The sequence below is a fragment of the Lipotes vexillifer genome, unplaced genomic scaffold (assembly GCF_000442215.2).
Source record: "Lipotes vexillifer unplaced genomic scaffold, Lipotes_vexillifer_v1.1 scaffold342, whole genome shotgun sequence".
Lineage (NCBI taxonomy): Eukaryota > Metazoa > Chordata > Mammalia > Artiodactyla > Lipotidae > Lipotes > Lipotes vexillifer.
The window spans coordinates 5,028,713-5,045,312 of NW_006786802.1; the positions used below are offsets into that span (position 1 = coordinate 5,028,713).

Below are 16,600 nucleotides of genomic sequence, written 5' to 3' on the forward strand. Positions count from 1 at the left end.
ACCCATCTCGCTCACACCGCTCTGTTTATTTCCGTCACTGAACATGTCACAGCTTACGATGATCCTGTGACTGTTCGGGCTCTGCTTCCCTCAGCGGACTGTTGGAGCTACACGGCTAGAAACTGCGTCTGTGCTGTTGCCCACTGCGCACCCAGTACATAGGAGATGCACACAGCAGGTGCGCCGTGCGCAGACTCAGGTATGTAGAGCAGGCGAGAGGAACCGAGGGAGGAAAGAGATGTGGGGAGATTTGAGGGAGAGAGAGACACAGGCATGTAGGCGGAGGGGAGGGGGAGGAGGAACGGGCTTGTGAACAGAGCCGCTGGCCGGGCCCTTGGGGCTGCTCGTTCCTGCATCAGTGGGGGGGTAGGCACTGCCTGGCCTCTGTCTGTCCAGCCCACCCCAGCTCCTGGGCAGACTGGCCGAGGTGGTAAGTGGCCTGGGGTGATCTCAGAGCTCCAGGACCAGAGAGAGAAGGAGGCAGGACGGGACTCTGTTGGGGCCCAGGGTCCTCCTCTAGGGAGGCCTGGGCTCAGCGCCTGCCTCTTGCCCCTTCTGCAGCAGGACTGGTGCCTCGGCCAAGAGCAGCCCGGCAGCCCTTTCCCCTCCCCATTCACAGGCCTCCGTGAAGCTCCCAGCAGCCTCGCTCCTGCCCTCCCCACCTACCCTTAGGAGAAGGGGAAGGGACAGCAGTGGCGGGCGCATCGCGGGCCTGTGCCCAAGGGCGGGGCCTGGCGGGAGGCCAGGCGGGTGCACTCACCTCACGGGTGACCTTGCCATTGTTGTCAAAGTCGTACAGAGTGAAGGTCCACTCCTGCCGGCTGTCCTCCTCCACAGACACGTCACACTGCAGCTCCTGGACACAAACAGACAACAGACGAACGTGGCTGATCACGCGGAGGCTGGAACACCCGTAGGCCACGTCATGGGGCTGCCACCTCCCCCTGTCCTCCCCAGACTCTGTGTGAAGAAGAGCGTGATGACTACTGAGCCCACGTGCCACAACTACTGAGCCCACGTGCCACAACTACTGAGCCCACGTGCCACAACTACTGAAGCCCGCGCGCCTAGAGCCCGTGCTCCGCAACAAGAGAAGCCACCGCGATGAGAAGCCCGCGCACTGCAACGGAGAGTAGCCCCCGCTCGCCACAACCAGAGAAAAGCCCGCGTGCAGCAACAAAGACCCAACGCAGCCAAAAATTTTAAAAAAATAATAAATTTATTAAATAAATAAATACATTTATTAAAAAAAAAATAAGAGCGTGATGACCAAGACGTGACGGGCCCGGGAGAGAGGCCAAGCCGGGCAGGGGAGCACGGGTCTGGGGAGAGGTGCCTGCCGGGTGCAGACAGTCTCTGGGTCTTCAGAGGCCAAGGACACACAAGGGGGGCTCTGGGAGGAGGCTCTGTGGCCTCAGGAAGAATGCACTTGGACCCAGGGCTAGACGCTACTGGAAGATGCAGGGGTGGCTCAGGGAGCCGTGACGGGACACCCAGGGTGGCCACTGACCTGGAAGGTAGGACAGGAGGGGCACTAAGAGTTAAAGAGTCTGCCCTAGGTGCCAGCCCAGGCTTGGCCCTCCGCAGCTGTGTGACCTTGGACATGGCCCTGCTCCTCTCTGTGCCTCAGTTTCCCCTCACATAAATTATGGAAAATGATGGTATTGACCTCAGAAGGTTGTTGGGAGCATTAACTGCCCTGTCCCACATCCCCTCGGCCCCCTCCACATTCCCCTGTAGCTGTGGTGGGCAGTCCCTGACCTCCCACCTCAGGCGCCCAGCTTCCCTGTCCAAAGGCAGCCCCAAGGAGTCAAGGATTGAATGCCCAGCAACAACCTGAACAAGGGAGGGGCCAGGCCGGTGGACACACCTGAGCCCATTCGGAGTGGCTCTCCGAGGGGCCCCAGCGGACAGAGCCGAACTGCCCGTGACCCGCCCATCAACTTCCCGTCACGGGCGCCCCTGCTTCCCTGCTACCCCCTGGGATCACCTCCCAAGTCCTGTCTCAGGGTCGGCTTTAGAACTGGAAAAAAGTGCGCATGCCTCCTGGCACAGAGAAAAGCCTAATTAATGGTAGTAGCTGCTATTGTGTTTGCTGGAATGATTAATATAGCGATGATGTCATCATCATCACTCCCACAACCCGAGGTGTCCAACCACAGGGACTTGGAGCTGGGAAGCGGGGGCTCCGTCACTGGCGGCACATACGCGGGGGCCGGCGGAACCCCAGAGAAAGAGATCCAGAAAGGATGGCCGTTTGGGGAAAGAGAATGCACAAACAGCCTTTGAGAGCCACAGTTCTATGAAAACAAGCAACGACACCCCCAGACCATCCTGTTCCATGTCTTGCCTCGGCCCACCTCTCCTTCTGCATGAGGACAGGCTCAGCCCCCAGAGAGTGGAGGTGCCCGGCCTCCCAAGGCTGGTGGGAGTGAGCCCCAGCATGGCATCCCTGCCCCTGGCTTCCACAGCTCAAGCCGGCTCCCTCCAGCAGTTCTTGGGCAGCCCACGCTGAGTTCAAAGTCGGCCTTCCCTCAGTTGTGACATGCCTGGCTGATGCCTGCCAAGTGCCCACTCTGCTCTCTGAGGCACCGCGTCGTGCAGCACAGAAATCGGCCCACACACATGCCTGTACACGGGTGCGTGCTTGCGAGCACAGACACATGGACACATATACGTATGCATATACACTCCCACACATACATACACATACTCACACATACATACATATACACGTGCATACACACACATTCACACACGCGCACGCGCGCGCGCGCGCACACACACACACACACACACACACACACACACACAGTGTTTACCTGCTTCCCTCTCCCAGCCCCTCCACTTGGCTCCAAAGACAGCTCGGGTTAGAAGTTCAGAAACACAGGTTAAGTAACTACCCCCACCTCCCGTGACCTCTGTCACGTGCACCTTCCTGTCCCCCCAGCCCCGGACCTCTCAGGCGAGTCTTCCTCTGGGACCATGGATGAGTCACAGGCAACAGCCGGCCCCACTCCGGAAGCGGAGCCACTTGGGCTTCCTGGGAAGACGTCTGGGTCTGGGCCTTCCCTCTGCCGCTGGGCTTGGCATTGGCTTTGCCAAGCACCCCAGAAGACCTGCAGGGACCCGGGGTCGGGGAGCTCAGGAAGAAGCTTAGCACCCGCAGCTCCTCAGCTAGATGACGCCTGACCCCTCAGCTCCTGCATCCAGGGCCCTCGGCGACCTGTCTTACCCACACTCCTGCGTCATCGCCCCTGACTCCCTGCACAATGCAGCTTGCTGTCCCGCACAGCCCGCCGGCACCGCCAAGCCTCCGGGACTCTGCCCTCCTCTTCCCTCCACCAGAAGTGTCCTCCTGAGCCCAAAGGCTACCCCCGTGCATCACCTCTCCCAACCCGTGCTCCTATGCCCAGAGGCTCAGCATAGACACTCGCCCCCTCCAACCTCTGCCTGCAGCCACGGCTCCCTCCTCCGGGCACTGCACCGAGTGTCTGGACTGCCAAAATGCCCATCACCCCGCAGCCCTCTGGCCTCGCTTAGGTGACCTCCCTGTCCCCCTCCATGCTCCCAGATCCCCGTCACGTCACCAACTGTGCAGTTACTGGGCCTGGGTCACTCATCTGTCCCCCTTGCCATGCTGTGCTCCATGAGGGCAGGAACCATGTCCAGTTCACTACCGGGTTCCCTGGTACCCACAGCTGTCAATCAACACTGGTTGGAAGGAGGAAAGAAAGTACTCATTCTGAATTGAACACCCTTTTAAGCACTTGAGATGCCTTAAGTCAGCATGCTTCCGACATCCCAATAAGATAGATATCGCCATTTCACGGGGGGTGGGCAAGTGAGGCAGCGGCAGAGCTGGGAACTGTCCCCCACCTGCTGGCCCCAGAGCTATGCCCTAGTGATCTCATGAAGGAAACAGAGGAGGAAGGAGGTGAGGGTAAAAGGAGGGCGGGGAGAAGCCGGTAAGCTCCCTGAGGGCAGGTCTAGGTCTTGCTCTCAGCACCTGGCCCTGTGCTTGGTACACAGAAGGAGCTCAATATTCCATTCGGGGAGGCAGGACAGACAGACTGTGGGTTCTGGGCGGGCATGCCCCCTTTGGTGTTGACCACCTGAGTCCCAGACAGAGTCAGGGACCTGCCCCAGGTCTCCTGGTCGTCCACACCCCACCTGAGAGTCCCCACATGCTCCCCAGAACAGCCTTGGGAGCTAGAAGCAAAGATTTCTTTCACCACTGAGGAAACTGAGGCCCAGAGAAGAGGGTGGTCACCCAGGCAGTAACAGAGCACCAGGGCCAGGGTGCCGTCTCCCCCGTTCACTCTCCTGTCCTTCCCCCAGGCCACCAGGCCACAGCCCAGGGGCATCCTCTGGCCACCACTCCATGTTGAGAGGGGCCCCAAGCTGAGAGGGGAGGGCAGAGGTGAGTCCCCAGGGCCTGAGCTGAGCTGGGGCAGCCCCAGAGGTAGCAGTAAAAACCTCTCTCAGAGGGCGGCTATTCACCCAGGAGGGGAGGGGCCTTCACATCTGGATGGACCTCAGCTTCCCTCCTCGAAAAGCAGCACCGAGAAGAGAAAACACCTCCATCCAGGGCCCAGCACCAGGAAAGGAAACTTACTTCGAATTTCAGCTGCTTCTTGGAGCCCGGGCAGGATTCGCCTGTCTTCTCCATCCTCTTCTCATCTCCACTGGCCAGCCCGTCCGTCTTCTCGGGAGGCAGGGCCACTGCAGGGAGAGGCGAGGGAGAAAGCGTGAGGAGGTGGGTCCCGAGCCTCCCAAGCCCAGGTGCGGGGCCACCAGCTCCCTGTGGCTTTGTCCCGAGGATGTCCTCACCATGGCGTGGGGTCCACTCTGCCCTGCCGGTTTGCTGGGGTCCAACTGCTCTGTCCTCTGGCCCCGTTAATGCCCAGGGCTGCCCCAGGGGAGACCCTCTTCCCAGGGTGCCTCCCTGCCGCTGCTCAGGTCACCCCAGTGGGCCTCTCAGGCCTCTGTTCTCTGCAGCCCAGGTAAGCATCCTGAGGCCACCCAGGGCAGTGCTGGACCAAAGGGCAAGTGAATGAAGGCAGACAGGTGCCTTTGGAGCCCCCAGGGGGAGCTCTGGACCACAGCCACTTTCTGCAGTCTCTGCCTTCCAGGAGGACATTGTGGTGTCCTCGAAGATGTGGGTGGTCAGGAAGAGAGTGATAGAAATGGAGTTCACTGGGGTAGGTGAAGGGCATATACACGAGCACACACGCACACACAGATACGCAGGCAGGCACACCATGGTATCTTCAGGAGCCAGCTCGCCCTGTGCCTTTCATTCTGCCTCTGCTCACCTAGAGGGTCCTCCCTCTGCCAAAAGTATTGAGCAGAGAGTTCTATGGTCCTTGTGCATCCTCCCAGGAGCAGTGGGAAGGTGGGCATGAAAGCCTGGGGCCTGTGGACACCATTTTCCCGTGAATACCCCTAACAGGTGCCAGGAGAACAGTGCAGGGGAGCAGCCATCATCTCTGAGCTAGGACCCAGCCCACAAGGTTCCCTCAAATCTTGAAAGTCCCACAAGACCCCTTCAGCCACTTCTGTCTCTGCCTGATAAAGGGGACTCAAGTTTGCTCAAAAATGTGCTTTCCAAAACAGCCTCACAGCTCCTCTCTTTAGATTCCCTCAGCTGCCCTGGGGCAGTGATTCTGTTGTCCTGTTTTACAGGGGAGCAAATGGAGCCTGGCTCCCACTTGAGGAACTGTCCCCTTATGCCTGACTCAGGGTGGCCCAGGAGGGCCGTGTAAGGAGCTGAGATGACTGGGCAGTGGCCCCAACAATGGGTGGACTTTCTTGGGAAGCCAGGAGCCTGGAGAAATGCAGCCACCAGGCCAGGAAACTAGGTGGGGGGCTTTGCCTCCGCCCCCACCCCGTTCTTACACCACACTCACACACCCTTGCATACCAGGACCCAGGAGTGGCTGCTGGGTAAGTTCCCCAGCTCTCCTGCTTCACTTCTGCCCTGTGGGCCCAGCAGTTATCCAAAGCACTTCCCGTGGGGCCCCGTACAGCTTGGTGGCCTCCGTGTATAAAGATGAGGCAGTGACCTCACACAGTGCTGACTACACCGTTCAGCGACTCACTCGGTCCTCACAGCAGCCCTGTGAGGCAGTTACTACTATCAGCTCCACTTTCCAGATGGGAAAACTGAGGCACAGAGAGGTTAAGTGCTTTGCTACTAATTGACGGGGCTGGGATTTGAACCCAAGCGACCTGGCTCACGCTCTCAACCACTCCATGCCATTCCTGGCTTGGTTTAGGAGACTTGGTGCCAGCCCAGGGAGAGGTTAGTCTCTACTTGGGTTCTGACCCTCCCGACACTGTGTGTGGCCCTGGGCAGGTCACATAACTTCTCTAGACATCTCAGTTTCCCCAACTGTAAAATGGGGATGATAACAGTCCCCTCCCCAGAGGATTCCTGTGTGGATTCAAGGAGCTATGACTGAAAGGGCTAAGAGCCAGCCAGGGCCAGCACATGGGGTCCAGCCATTAGTAGTCATAGTCTGGGGAATAATGTCCCGACACATTTAATCTTTTAGGAATCATGAAGTGGGCAGCTAAGTTTTTTAAAAACTGAGGCTTTGGGATACAAACAGACACAAAGTGTCATATCAGCCTGGGTGGGGAGCAGGGCAGGGAGGAAGGAGATAAAGATAAGGATGCTCCAGTCACAGGCCAGACAGGCGGGGACAGGAAGGCCATGGCGGCCAGTGACTGACCCGGCTCCATGACAGCTCCCCTTGTGGCTGGGCCTGGGGGCTGAGGCAGCCACTGCCGGGTGTCCCCGTCCTTCTCTTCACACCCAGTGGGATGCAGGGAGCCCCCGGCTCTGCATGTCCCCGCAGCAAGGCAACAACTCCCTAGAGCTGCCAGGGGCTCTGGCTAGAGATCCCGTCTCAGTCACAGACCCTGGCTCCTCCCTGGTCGTTTCACAGAATGAGGCCAATGAGAATAAACCTAAAAGATCTGGCTCCTCCAGGGTGGGGGCACTTGGCATCCTCATCACTGGGGTGGTTGCAAGGGGAAGGTCACTGGTGCTGACCGCTCCTGGGGGAGTGGATGAAACCAAGTCCAGCCCTCCCTGCTCCTCCAAAGCAAACACCTCAGGGCCAGGAGGTGTCCCGCTCTGGTGTGACGCCGAGCCCCAGGTAAGTCAGGTGGGAGACTGGCCAGTGACCCAAGGACAGCCAAGCATACGGCCTGCGCCACGCTGACCCCTCCATCTCAAATCTATCGGTGCACTGCTGGGCCAGAGCTGCCACCATCATGGGAAGAAGAAAAAGAAAAAGAAGAAAGAAAAACAAAGGCCAGCTCCATCGTCAAAGCTGCCGCCTCCCTCTGCCGAGGTCCTGGCTGGAGATGCAAGCCGGCCAGGCTTATCGAAACCAAACTTTAAGTTCAAAGGGACGTTATCAGAAAACCACCTTCAGGTTCAATGTTGCCTTTCAAGTTCCACATGATAAAACCCAAAGAAAAGAAACCTCTGTCCCTGCTCTCTCCTTCTCCGGACCACCCCTCCCCCTGACACCCAAACAGCCCAGTCCTTCCTCAGGTCCTCCCCTCCTGCCTTCCTTTCTCCTCTCCCAGGGAGGAGAGAGACATCCCCCTCCATCCCTTATCCTCATCGCATGTCCTCTCCAAAGACCAGGGCTTTGTCCTTTCTTCACCAGGGGGGTCCGATCCCTCATCCCACCCTAGCTCAGAAAACCACCTGGACACCCACCAGGGGCCGCTTCCCAGCATGGGGACAGGTACAGGCGGGTAGTAGGACTGCAAGCCATCTGCCCTGGGGCCTGGGGGCTAGGAACAGTCAGTGCCCCTTTGTCCCCACCAAAGAAAATCTTTCTCTCTTTCACTCTCTCCTGCCCAGCGGCCAGAAGAGGTGGCAGATAACCAATCAGCAAGCCATGCAGACCCCAATGCCAGAGGCCTGGGCTGGGACTCAGGGACCCTGCTTCTCCAACCACATAACCCACTGAAACCAAACAACGAAAAACCGCCACCTGCCCCAGCCACCCCTGTGCAGAACAAAATCGCCCTCCCTCCGTGCATCCGTCCTCGGGGACATGGGTAGGTGGGAGAACGGTGAATGGGGCTCGCCACAGGCTGCCTGGGTCCAATCAACTGGGGATATTTTTGTCAAGATGGGTTTTAGCACCGGAGTCCAAGCGCATTCCCTGTCTCTTATTCCTGTTCAGCCCAGCAGGTTTCCCGCCCCCCCCCCACCCCAGAGGTGATCTTTTGCGGGGCATAGTTTCAGGGGAACTCTGATCACTCTTCAATTGCAACAGTAACAACACTGCTAATTTGAAAGCAGAAAGGAAAGCCGTGCAAGGGGTAGGAGAAAAAGGAAGGGAAGGGAGAGAGGAGGAAGCAAAGCCTTTCACTTGCCTATGAAGTACCCTTGGTGACCTAGAGCAGGGGTTGGCAAACTACAGCCCGAGGCAAGGCAACCCACCGCCTGTTTTTGTAAATAAAGTTTTACTGGGACACAGAGACACTCACATCCATTGTCTATGGTGAAGCAGGGTTGAGTAGCTGAGACATAGTCTCTAATGCCCACAAAGCCTAAAACACGTACTTTCCCAGCCCTTTACAGTAAAGCATGTGGACTGTGCCTTAGGTTAAGTGCAGCTCTGCACACCTACGAGGATACATCCTTGATAGGCAGGGTGCAGGCTTCACCTGCTGCTCACCTGCTTGACCGGAAATCCTTGTGCAGTCCACAACCTGCCCAACCATACACAGTAGCCATGGAAGAAAGAAAACGTCAACTTTGCTTTCTTAAAACCAGGTCTCAGCTCAAACAAGTCTGGGGCAGCGTGTGGAGCTCCTTCTCTTTGGAAGCTGCTCCCTATCCCTCCTCTTACCACGGCCACAGCCACGAGGAGCCAGCCGGCCGTCTGTGTTTACCAGATGATGGCTCTGTCCCACATTAGCTCCCAACCTGGCATCTCTCCACCCCTAGCAACTGCCAGATTAAATGCATTACTTGACCATCTTCACCCGGCTCCCTTTGATGTTCCCTTCTCAAGCTTCAAAATACCTTTTGGAGGGAGATCAGACAGCATTAAACAGAATTACTAATTAATTAAGCAAAGTTAAATTTTAAACACTGTTTGTTGTGTTAGCCAAAAGCCTGAACAGGACAGACTTTTTTCCTCCGCTGAGATCAAAGACAGTCTCTTCCCTCTCCCCTCCCCCAGTTTAAGAAAAGGGGGTGGGGGGGGGCGGAAGAGAGAGAGCAAGAGAAGAGTGCTGAGCACTGCGGAGAGTAGGAAATGCCGGAATGGGCACAACTCTGATCGTGGGTCCCTGACACCCACCCAGGGACCTAATGGCAGGCATCTGAGGCTTATGTGGGACTTCACGCTGGGAGAGCCACGGTCACTTTCTCGGGACTGTTTAGCAGTGACCCAGGGAGCAGGATGGCAATAGCCCACCCAGCCTGAGCTGTTGACAGCTGGCGCCGCCCAAGCACGAGAAGAAGGGCTGTGAAATGAAACAGATCCAGCCTCCTGAGGCCCCACCCTCCTGAGCAGGACGAGCGCCCCAGCGTTCTTCCCCACCTGGCCTTGGGGTCAGGGTCATTTGGGGTCATTGGGAGACCGGCTCTGAGAAGCCGGCTGTGCACGGTACAACTCTAGGGGGCGCTGTTCACATGCCGGACATCCTAGATTTGTGTATTGCTTGTGACAGTTTTCGGACAGATGGCAGAAAGATGTCTGGAGGAGGGGCCCCTTTTTCCAACTTGTACAAATGCATTTGTTGTTAGCAGAGGGCTGTCTAAACCCATTCAGTCTGCAGTCCTATCTGGGATCTCCTGATCGCTTCACGGGAGCCGATCACATCCACGCAGCCAGAATGCAAGTTTCTCGAGAGAGCTGGCTCTGCTAGCTGCTGCCTCCTGGGCTGCCCACAGTGCCTAGCACGTACCGTACGTGCACAGAGCAGATATTCCATCCCAGCGAGGTCCACTGCAGCAAACCCCACCCACAGGTGGACGGAAGGCAGGCTGCATAACAAACACCATGAATTCTGGCGTGAATGAGGCTGCGAACTGGCATGGGAAAGGGGGTGGTTTAAAAGGGGTAGGTCTATTCCTGAATCCCAGACGTCGGCTAAAATCCAAACCCTGGATGATATCAGCCAATGCCAGCTTATTTTAACACAATCCAGAAAGGCCTGGTTGATATTAAACTTTGGAAGAAGAGACAAATTTGAAACATGTATGATTAAATCAGCCCCACCAAAGACCAGAAATTACTAATGCTGAAATGCCAGGTGCACACCTCTCTTAGCCTGGTTACCTGGCAAGTTCTTCTCAGTTGATACAATGTAAGTAAGATTTAGCACAAGCCAGAGCTTCCTGGCTGGAGTCTGGACCCTGGCCTTAATGTAGCCACAGGCCTTTCTCAATTGTCCACATGCAGATTATCTGCCACAAATATTTTAGGCTCAGGGTGGCTTGCCAGGATGTTTCTGACTCCCCAACCCTCCAAAAGCAGCTGTTAGAGGGAATGCAGATGAATTTTAATATTAGCCTATGCCAAATATAATTAGGAGGGTAAATCTGCTGCCAGTAAAAAGAGAAAGATATCATATGTGCATTCCAGGCCAAATGGTTTCTTGCATTATCTGCATGAGGCTCTCCTCGGGGAACGAGGGTCTAGAGATATACAAATCTATTTGTCCCTGCACACGGCAGCGGGCTGTACGTGGAAGCTGGTAAAGTTAGCAGGTGCACACGTTATTCCATTAAGTCCTCCTAATAGCACCATGCAGGGTGTGTTACCGTTTGCTCTTTACAAGAGGGAACTAAGTGTAAAAAGCAAACTTGATTGAGCCATTTCCCCGCTGCTGTCTCTCAGCCCCATCTCTCCACAGAGCTGCTTTTCCCCACCAAGAGCATACTCTTTCTGTCTCTCCAACTCCTGTTCACCTTTCAGGTCTTCACTGTAAACGTGCCTACCTCTGAGAAGAAATGCCCTCATGCCCTCAGGGGCTAGGTTAGATTTCCCTGCTCAGTGATCCCCATTATACTGTTATTATCATTACTCATTTGACTGAATACTCCTGCTGCAGCTCCAACATACAGTACAGTGCCTGTCACCCTACATAGAAGTGTCTCATCATCATCATCATCAAAATGAAACAACAGGAAGCAGCACAATCAGGATGTGAACGCAGCCGGTGTAGGAACAGAAAACTAAAATCCCAGTTTCCTGCCTCCCCAGCCACTGTTCCCTCCATTCTGTCACACAACAATAGTTAACACCTGTTCCTGCCTGTCCCGCAACCCTTCTCCCCTTCTGATAATAGCATCTGGGTTTTCTCTAGGGGGCCACCCCTCCCCCATCTCAATCAATCTGGTTTACCAGGGGCTGATCCCACTCCAAGCTTCCGGGATGCGCCCAGTACCCAGACCCGACCAGCTTATTTCATCCTGATGGCCCTGTGGCTTAGCTCAGTGGCAAAGGACAGTTCATCGTGAAGCTAACAAAGCTAAAGCTTCTGGGCCTCTCGCTTGCACGGGCCTCTTCCAAGCTGGAATGTGTTGACATTGGTTGTTTGGCACTTTCAAAATTAGATATTTTATCCTCAATCGGTTAAGAACACTGTCTCTTCCCATTCTGACTTCCCACACGTCCCCTTGTGTCACATGGTATTGGAGTGAACACGAGCATTTCTGGAATCACGCTAAGGGGAGGGTGAGTTGGGGATGTATTTATTTAGGTTTAGTGGGAAATATATTGTAAACAGTAATATATAAATACATATATTTGTATATAACTGGTTCATAGTTATGAAAGAGAAGCATGTCTTCTTTTTCTTAAAGAAGACCCCACCAAACTGCATAAGCTTGGGTCCCACAAAATCTATACCTACTTTGTCCAGTAAAGTAAGAATCAAACTTCTGCAAGAAATAATGGACTTGGGAGCTCTCTTTCACCTGCGATAGCTCAGCTTGTAGGATGTGAGCACCCAGATCAGGGTAGTCATCTTGGCCACCTTAGTGGGAGAGACTAACAGAGGGCAGAGGGAGAGATGATGGAGGGAGAGAGGATGAACTATGTGTGTGTATGTGTGTGTGTTTTGATGACATGGTTTGAGCTCCTGGATCCAACCAGCCCTTCTTAGGCAAGATCTACCCCAGAGTTTTTCAATTTCACGAGCCAGATCTTAAGCGAGTTTGGGTTGCATATCCAAAAGAACCCAAAGAGTCCTGACTTAACTATCCATCACTTGGAGCCCTTGCTTTTCAGGAAAAACAAAACCAACAACAACATATAACTGACCCAGTGCAATACTCTTGAAGCTGGTTTCTGGCAGTTTCCACCAGCAGGTGTCTACCCCTTCCTGGGTTTTTTCCTCCTCACTCCTGCTTCCCCAGGTTACATTTTTCTGTAAGTAGATTTTATTTAAGGGCCAGTTGTGACTGAGGGGAAAGAAGAAAGGGGGAAAAAAAAAAAAAAAACCCTTCCCAACAAATAGCATTCTGGCCTTTTTTTCTCATCAGAGCATAAGGTTGATGGCCACTCTGCTTTGAGGTTTGAATAGGATTGAGACGAAACATCTGTTGGGGGGAGGAGGGGGAAACGCCAGGAGAGGGAGAGGGAAAGGGAAAAAAGCCTTCTTTGGGCTAAAAATATCATGTCCCTTCCACTCTACCCCATCCCCGCCCAAGTTAAAACATGTGATGAAATCCAACTTTTAAAATCTAACCCCGAGCTACTTGAAACTATGAAAGCCTCCTCGGTATCTGACACCAGTCAGAATTTCCACTGTTCAAGCTGAGCTTTTATGAAGAACAGACTTGAGAGAAACTGCTGTCACGGCTGAAGCCCGGGCTTCTGGGGGGACTGCACTGGAGTGGAGTCTGGGCGACTGACACTCACCGGCAGGACAGGCTCTGAACTGAGGGAGAGAAGCCAGCGGGGTGTGGCCTGCCTGCCCCCTCTGTCTGGGGGTCCCTGCTGCTCTGCAGTGAACTCCCCTTCCTCCCAGACTTATGGGAACCACCGGCCAGCCCCACCAATTGACAAGCCTCACCCAGGACTCCCATGGAGCTATCTGTGGCCACTTCCTGAGAAGTCCTCACTCTCTCTCTCTGTCTCTCTGTCTCTCTGTCTCTCTCTCTCTCTCTTTTCCCCAAATGATCCCTGAACTCTAGACTCGGTCTACTCAGCATCCCTACCTGCATGTCAAACAGGCATCTTGAAACTGACATATCCAAAAACAAAAGCCTTGACTGTCACCTGACAATACCTCCACCGCAGAAGTGCCAGCACCATTTCCTTAGTTCCTTAAGCCAAAACTCTAAGGTGTGCCCGGGATCCCTTTCTTTCCCTCCCCCGAGACCGTCCACCTCTTGTCTCCCAGCCCTCCCCCGTCACCCCGAGACCCATCCACTTCTCTCCAGCCCCTCAGCCCCAGGCTAGGCCAAGGCCATCACCTCTCCCCTGCACTATCGCAATCACCTCCTGTTTTCATTGCTTTCTTCCTTCCTCGGAATGACCCAACCTTCCCAGGAGCCACAATTAACTGGTGAAAATGGAAGTCAGAATCTGGCACTCTCCTACCTCAAACTTTCCCACAGTTTCTCTCCAAAAGCAGCGTGAAACCCAAGCCCGTGGCCCCATGCTCATCCCCCAGGTCTCCTGCTGCCACATGGGCCTCCCCTCTGCGCTCCCCTAAACCCCACGTTCCTCCCATCTGGGGTTCGGCTCACCCTTCACATCCTCCTGTGGCAGCTCGTTCCTGGTACCTGCATGTCCACTGAAATGTCACCTCCTCAGAGAGGCCTGTCACACTCCACCCTTCCCTGGGTGTCACCTCTTCACAGAGCGCCACTCCCAGAGCCTTGCGTGCTCACTCCCTGGCTTATTTATCCACTACCCTGCCTCCCCCATGTCGACACCCTGACAGCAAGGTCTGCCGACCTCGTGGGTGGCTCAAACCCAGAGCCCAGCAAGGCCCCACACCTGCAGCAGGTACTCAGTAAATACTTGCTGAGTGAGGAAAAGACTGTCCTCAGTCTGCTGTGTGACCTTGGACAGGTCACATCCCCTCTCTGGGCCTCAGATTTCTTACCGAAAAGGAAGGGGACTAACGGCCTCCCAAGGGCTCCTCTGCTCTGTGAATGGTTGACATCTCATACCCGGGAGCCTGGATGGACTGGAGCGGGGCACATGGGGCCTGCCTGGGGGCCTGACTCCAGTGACTTCATGGTGTTGGCTTCATTCTTCTTGTGAACACAGTCATGACGTCCTCCACTGACAATTTTTCAACTTTACAACGGTGCAAAAATGATACACAATCAGTAGAAACTGTACTCCGAATTTCGAGTCTGGGTCTTTTCCCGCGCCGGCGATATGCACGGTACGACCCCTCTTGCGATGCTGGGCAGCAGCAGTGGGTCCCAGCTCCCAGTCAGCCTCACGAGCACGAGGGTCAGTAATCCATACACTTACAACCATTCTGTACCCAGACAGCCATTCTGTCTTTCACTTCCAGTACAGCATTCAATAAAGGACAGGAGCTATTCAAGACTTGATTATAAATAGGTTTTGTGTTAGATGATTTTGCCCAAGTGTAGGCTAATGTAAAGCGGGCCAGGCTAAGCTATGAGGTTCGGTAGGGTTAGCTGTATGCAACGCATTTTCGACTAACGATATTTTCAACTTACAATGGGTTTATTGGGGCATAACCCCATCATAAGTCAAGGAAGATCTGTATTTATTGAGCACTTACGGCATGCCAGGCTATGTTGCGCACTGAGGGTGATAGGAGACACTCAGAGAGTCTAATAGGATTAAAGAAGCTTTGAAAATAGGCCTTCTTTGATCTGGACTAGTAAACAATTACAAACACCAGTTGGCTCCCCCTCAAGAAAGAGGAACCCACGAGACAAGAGTCAGGACAGCTCACAGACGTGGGCATACTCTGAACCAGGGCTGTTCTCGGGGCTTATATAACCTCGCCATGTGCACAGGAACTCTGAGGAAGGAATACTATGACTGCCCCCAACAAGAAACTGAAGCACAGAAAAGTTAAGTGACTCTTCCAAGGTCACAGAGTGAGTGGTGGTAAAGCCAGGCTGGATCTGGGGTCTGACTTCAGAATAAAGGGAGAAGGGAGCCTCTCATGCACCCCGATGGGGTTGCAGGGAGACAAAGTTGGAGCCACGCAGACTGGGGCAGGCCCTGAACTCACAGTGGGGCTGCTCAGCCGTCCAGGTCTCAGTCCCCACACCACTGCTCTGCTCGGCAGGACCACGGCCAGGGAAGCAGAGACCCCACGGACTCTGCCAGGCAAAACCCGGCTTGGGCCAAATGGAGGCCCGCCTGGCAGCAGCCCTGGGAGCCTGGAGGGAGGGCCTGGCCCCAGTGGGAAGGGCCGCCTGACTCATGGGCTTTTGGTCCTTAATGAAGGCAGGACTGGGTTCTGTGGAGTCACCTTTCTATGGAAGATGTCAAGATGGTTGCACTCTGCCCGATGTCACCTCCAAGCAAAGAGGTCAACAGACAAGAAACAGCCACGATACTGAGACTCAGAGGGCAGAGGCTGAGGGTGAGAGGCGGGAGAGAGCTAAGACGCTGGAGAGAAGGGGCCTGTGACCATTTACAGGCCTCTCCCTCCTGACGGGAACAGCACTTCAGTGTTTGCTGGGTCGGGAGGACACCCCCAGACACACTGCTTTCCGGAGGCCTGACACCAATGTCCACCTCGGGCCACAGGCCACAGGCTGCCACCACCTGTCGTCCTGCCCAGCTGGGGAGGTGGGGACGTCGGGTGGGCACTGGAGTGAAGTGTGGGATGACCCTCCCCAGTCCTCAGCGCCCTGCTGGGTCAGCAGAGGAAGGTCCCTCTGGCCACCCCGCCGACCCCCCAGCCCCCAAGCCGCGGGTCCCGCCCTCCACACCCGGCCAGCTCTGGAGCGCGGGACTTTTCATGCTTACTTTGTTCTCTGCACAGTTCAAAAGGAGCTCACAGCCCCAGCCCTAGCTCCAAGCCCAGCCTTAATCTCCCATCCCGCGAGCTCCCAGCTGGCCAGTTAAGGCAGTTAAGACGCTGGATTAGGGCCGGCTTTACATAACAACGCAGGAGCTAAAGCCATCCTCTCCTGGGATGGCTAAAAGACTTCTTTTTATCTTCACGCCTCAGATGGCCTTTTTTTCCCTTAACAGCCCTCCAGCCAGCCAAGAGGCAATGAACTTGGCCGACAGGAGGACAAAGAAGAGATTCAGGATTCAGCTTGCTCTCCCTTGGCCCGAGGCACAGAGGGATGCCCGCAGCCCCAGCTCCAGGCCAGGTGGACGCTTCTCCGTGGCCAGACTCGGCAGAGCTACTCTCACCAGGCCCAGGCTTGGGGTGGCCTGCCGTCCACAGCCATGTCCTTCAGCCTGGGGCGGGAGGGGGCGCCTCGGACCGGACGCCAACGGTGGCCGGAGAACCACAGACGGTCACTGGGGCCAGCATCCCCTCCAAGGAGTCTCAGGGGCCACACAGGCAGGCCCAGAGCAGTCCCACCCTACTGTTTTATTTACTTATTATTTTCACTTTTTTTTTTTTTTTT

The 16,600-nt window shown here is 55.3% G+C and overlaps 1 protein-coding gene across 1 annotated transcript in view; it reads right to left on the reverse strand.

Moving 5' to 3' along the window:
- The window catches only part of NKD1 (NKD inhibitor of Wnt signaling pathway 1), an 86,664-nt gene that overhangs the window by 10,029 nt on the left and 60,035 nt on the right, over nucleotides 1–16,600 (reverse strand). Inside the window, exons 5-6 of the mRNA XM_007459475.1 lie at nucleotides 4,619–4,725; nucleotides 761–856 (exon numbers count right to left, since the gene is read on the reverse strand). Coding sequence (XP_007459537.1) covers nucleotides 761–856; nucleotides 4,619–4,725 — 203 coding nt within the window. The remainder of the gene's footprint in view (nucleotides 1–760; nucleotides 857–4,618; nucleotides 4,726–16,600) is intronic.